Below are 4,603 nucleotides of genomic sequence, written 5' to 3' on the forward strand. Positions count from 1 at the left end.
TGCTTCCAGCTCCCGTTTTTGCTCCGTGACAGCTCGGACTTTTCCTTTCTCTCCCTCCCTCGCTCACAGACACATAACGGGTATGGTAGTCCATTCTCCCTGCAGCACGGACTACACTGCCCATGAGGCTACATTCTTTAGAGCTATGCCTGTAGCATTCTGTCTATTAGCTTAGCACAACAACAACAACAAAAAAGCGCTCTCTCACCCAGGAAACACGCAGAGAGAGAGCGTCACCCTGTAACCATGGCAACCGTAATGCTGCCGCCTGGAACTGTCACGGTCCGCCAGGCAGACCGTGGGGATGTGGGGAAAGGAGGACCCAAAACGCAGACTCTGCGATGCAAACAGTGCTCTTTATTTACAGTGAAAAACTGTAAACCCAATAACTCCCGTTGCTCCCTTGAACCCCGTGTGTGTGCTTCCCTCCGACGTCTGTGCTCGTGCTCGTGCTCCCCTGCGGTTGTGTTTCCGCACCCCGTGCGTGCTGCCTTTCTGGACCACTCTTCCTCCTGCAGGAAAACCATAGAAGCAGCCGTCAACACTAACCCTCGGCGGGCATACACAAACAGCACTGACATATGCTGACACACACTAACTTGGTATGCTAACTCAATGATCCCGCGCGGTGGGAGCTTCAAGACTCTCCTATGTAGCTCCCCGACGAGCCTTGATCAGCTGCAGGTGTGTCAAGGTCTTCAGGTGTGGCCAATCACCTGCCAGGGCCACACCACACACACACACCTACATGCACAGAAGTCTACAAGCAGGAGAACAGGGACAGCAATACAAAATACATACAATATAATATTAGTCCAACTGCTCAGGGTCCCTGGGTCGCTCAGACCCAGGACCCTGACAGGAACAACAGAACGTAGATGTCAAACAAACCCAAACAGTCCTGACCCGCGACAATATGAAACAGGGAAGTACCGCCGTGTATTCCATTTATTTCAACAAAGTAACTGTATTCTGAATACCACCTTTTTAAACGGTAACTGTAACGGAATACAGTTACTCATATTTTGTATTCTGAATACGTAACGGCGGTACATGTATTCCATTACTCCCCAACACTGACTTCAAGACATGTTGAGGAGGTCATTTAGCCATTTAAATCAGCTGTGATGGATCAATGACACATGGCCCTTGAGGCCTGGATTTGGACACCACTGATTTAAGCCCTGTGTTCTCCTCTGTCCTCTCTGTGCTCCTCGTTTCCCAGGATATTTCAGTGTCTGTTCCTAGTTTTTTAGTTTCCTAGTCTTGTGGTTTTTCAGTTCTGAGTTCTTTGTTTCTAGTTTCCAGTTCTTGGTTATGCTTTAAGCTGCCTCTCTCAGTTTACCCCTTTGTGTTCTGAGTCCTTGTTAGGGCCAAGACAGAGCACGAGGAGGTGGGCTCTAGCACGGAAGCTCTGTGGGCCTGGGCTTGCACAGGAGTGGCTGCCTCGGAGTTCAGGGCTAAGAAGAGAGTCTATGGCATGAAGAGTAAGGTTCCATGCAGCTATAAAAGGAGGATGACGTGCCAAGTGAAACGGGGACATCTTTGTGAGGCGCTGAGGCTGCCAGCTGTCCCGCCCTCTAGAGACTCTGATTATCACCCTTCTCTTGATATTGATATTTGATTAAGGTGTTTTAAGGTGTTAGTGGTGATGCGTGCACTGGGCGCTTCCCTACATGATGCTCCCAGCCTTGCCGCTGCCGGTTTTCTGTTGTATGTGTTTTGTGTTTGCCTCTGTTAATAAAGCCCGGACCTTTGACACTGACCAGGGCTGTCTCTGGTGTTACCTCCTTACACCCTAGCTGAGCCGGGCAGTAACAGTCCTGCATTTGGGTCCCATCCTGCCTGCCGAAACATGACAAGACGTGATGCGATGCAGGTTTTAAACAGCTGTGAAAATCATTGGATTCTGTTTTTAAAAGCATATTTACAACACAACTATTTCAGAGTCATTCTAGTGTCCAGTGTACTTGTTGTAAAGGCTCACCTTTTAGCACATTCACTTCACCAGATGCACCTTGTTTCTTTTCCTCACCTTTAATTGGGTGTGGTGCTTGGCCTTAATTGCACTCACCTGTCACTCATTATATAAGGACTGCACTCACCTACCCCTCACTCTTCCTTCACTCCCACATGGGGCGGCAGCTGAGAGATAGCAGTCCATGTGTGTCTTTCCTTTACATTTCATTTCCATTATCCAATAAAAGGACAAAACCTGTAAATGATTGACTGCTTATTCTCATTCTGATCGGATGAGCCCATGATGATGACTACTTAAACCCTGAGCCTTCCTTCCTCCAAAACATGGTCCTCCGAGCCGGAGTAGTGTTATCATCATGGATTCACAGCAGCCATTGACTGAAGATTTGAGACGTTCCGGTCGTGAAAGGCGACCTCCTACCTACCTGCAGCAATATGACGTTCAGTACCCTGGGAGTATCAGTGCTAGATGTGATACAGAGAGTCAAACAGAATGCCAGCACAGTGACACAGACACACATGGGCTGCAGGATCCTGACGGAGAGTCAGAAAGCCAACCAGAGACATCACCTGCTCCTTTACCTACCAGTCAAGATGAGGTGATGAGGGAACTCCTGATGACGATGAGGGAGATTAGGCAATTTATGATTCAGTTATCTCCTCCCCATTCTCGCAGTTCCTCCAGATCTTCAATTCACACTGTCTCATCTGATGAAAGCAAATCCTCTGTATGCGGTTTACAAGTCATTCCCCAAACACATCAGCAACATGAGCAGTTCCCAGTGATTGATCCAGCAACCTGTCAATCACCCTTTCAGCCCCCACAGATTAGCCGTCAGTCTGGTGCAGTTCCGGCTGCCAGCCCTCCTTTCCCTAATTCAACAATATTAGATGCTGCAGTTCCTTCAAGTGGTTTGCCTAGACCAGTTTTTCCTACACCAGATGAGACTCCTTTTAATTTCCTGGCCACACCACTGCAAGGTCCGCACCAGATTTCATGTGTTCAACCTGCTGTTCCTCTAGATGAAGACCCCGCTCAACCTTTCGTTTGCATTCCAAAACCAAGGCAGCACCCTCCTGTAAAGCAGCAACCAGCTACATCCAATGGCTTACATGAACAGAAACCTTTGGTACCTGTTACTGCTAGCTCGGGTCACTCCTCTAGCATTAGAACACATGTATATAAGCTTGAGGGTCCTTCTTTCCCAGACCTTACCAGTGAAGATGAAATCCAGTATAGGCTGTTACGAATGGCCCTTACTAACCTGCTTGACCCTCAAGAGACAGAACAACTTTAACCCTTTCAACATATTTCTCAGTAGAAATATGGGGGCGGCTGTTGTAAAGGCTCACCTTTTAGCACATTCACTTCACCAGATGCACCTTGTTTCTTTTCCTCACCTTTAATTGGGTGTGGTGCTTGGCCTTAATTGCACTCACCTGTCACTCATTATATAAGGACTGCACTCACCTACCCCTCACTCTTCCTTCACTCCCACATGGGGCGGCAGCTGAGAGATAGCAGTCCATGTGTGTCTTTCCTTTACATTTCATTTCCATTATCCAATAAAAGGACAAAACCTGTAAATGATTGACTGCTTATTCTCATTCTGATCGGATGAGCCCATGATGATGACTACTTAAACCCTGAGCCTTCCTTCCTCCAAAACAGTACTACAAAATCAATGTGAGTCATATCCTGTTATTTTACACTGATGATGCAACACTATTAAAAATATATAAAGACAGCGAAGCATGAATCAGTCTCTTTTCCTAATTTCTATTTAGTCATCACCACTGCTGTCTCCATTTCTCCCACTCCCCTGTAAAAACAGTATCAGTTAAAATTAAATAATTTTTTTTCAACTAAAAATTCCACTAAAACAAACCAAAAAAGCCTTTACCACTAATGAAATCATTTCTTCATTTCTCCAGACTGTTTAGGAGAAACTGAGATTCTTCTTGTTAAAACTCATAAAGTAATTTTCTGAACTGCTATTCCTGTTTTGTGGATTTCCTGTTAATTTAAACTTAAACCACGACTAGTTTACTGATGCAAAGTAATGAGATATGAAGGTGGGAGGAGTTCTCTTTTTTAATAAAACAGGGTGAGGACAGACAGAAATTCACTAACATCAGTCGAGCTCAGGAGACAATCAAGATTTGAAGATGAGCATCCAAAAACAACAGATGAAGTTGCTGCTTTTCATCCTCTCACTGATGACAGGTAAAAGGTTTCTAACAACTCATATCTGGTATTACATGCTAATCTTTGTTATACTGTTATGACATCATGTTATGGAAACATTTATTACAAAATACATTTTTGCCTCCAGTACAGTTTAGTCTAGTTGCAGTTTAGTACAGTTTCAATGATGTGCTTATGTACTGTGTTTATGACTGAGAACTATATGAGTTTACAGAAACATGCGTTCATGCAGACAGACTAAAATGCTGAGAGAATAAAATCCCTCTCAGTAAAGAAACAGTTCAGTTTTCTTTATTTGTTAGGCAATAAAACATTTATTATTGTGCTTTTTTTCTGAAATATAAAACACTAACGGTCAATCGTCAAAGCAAATTTTCCATCCATCTTCATCCGCTTTATCCGAGGCCGGGTCGC

At 44.9% G+C, this 4,603-nt stretch overlaps 1 protein-coding gene across 1 annotated transcript in view; it reads left to right on the top strand.

Annotated features, from left to right (window-relative positions):
* Positions 1–246: 246 nt before the first annotated feature.
* Positions 247–4,603, top strand: part of LOC120440340 — a 10,631-nt gene continuing 6,274 nt past the window's right edge. The window contains exons 1-2 of the mRNA XM_039612671.1: positions 247–350; positions 1,372–1,487. Coding sequence (XP_039468605.1) covers positions 247–350; positions 1,372–1,487 — 220 coding nt within the window. The remainder of the gene's footprint in view (positions 351–1,371; positions 1,488–4,603) is intronic.

Source organism: Oreochromis aureus, linkage group 5 (assembly GCF_013358895.1).
Source record: "Oreochromis aureus strain Israel breed Guangdong linkage group 5, ZZ_aureus, whole genome shotgun sequence".
NCBI lineage: Eukaryota > Metazoa > Chordata > Actinopteri > Cichliformes > Cichlidae > Oreochromis > Oreochromis aureus.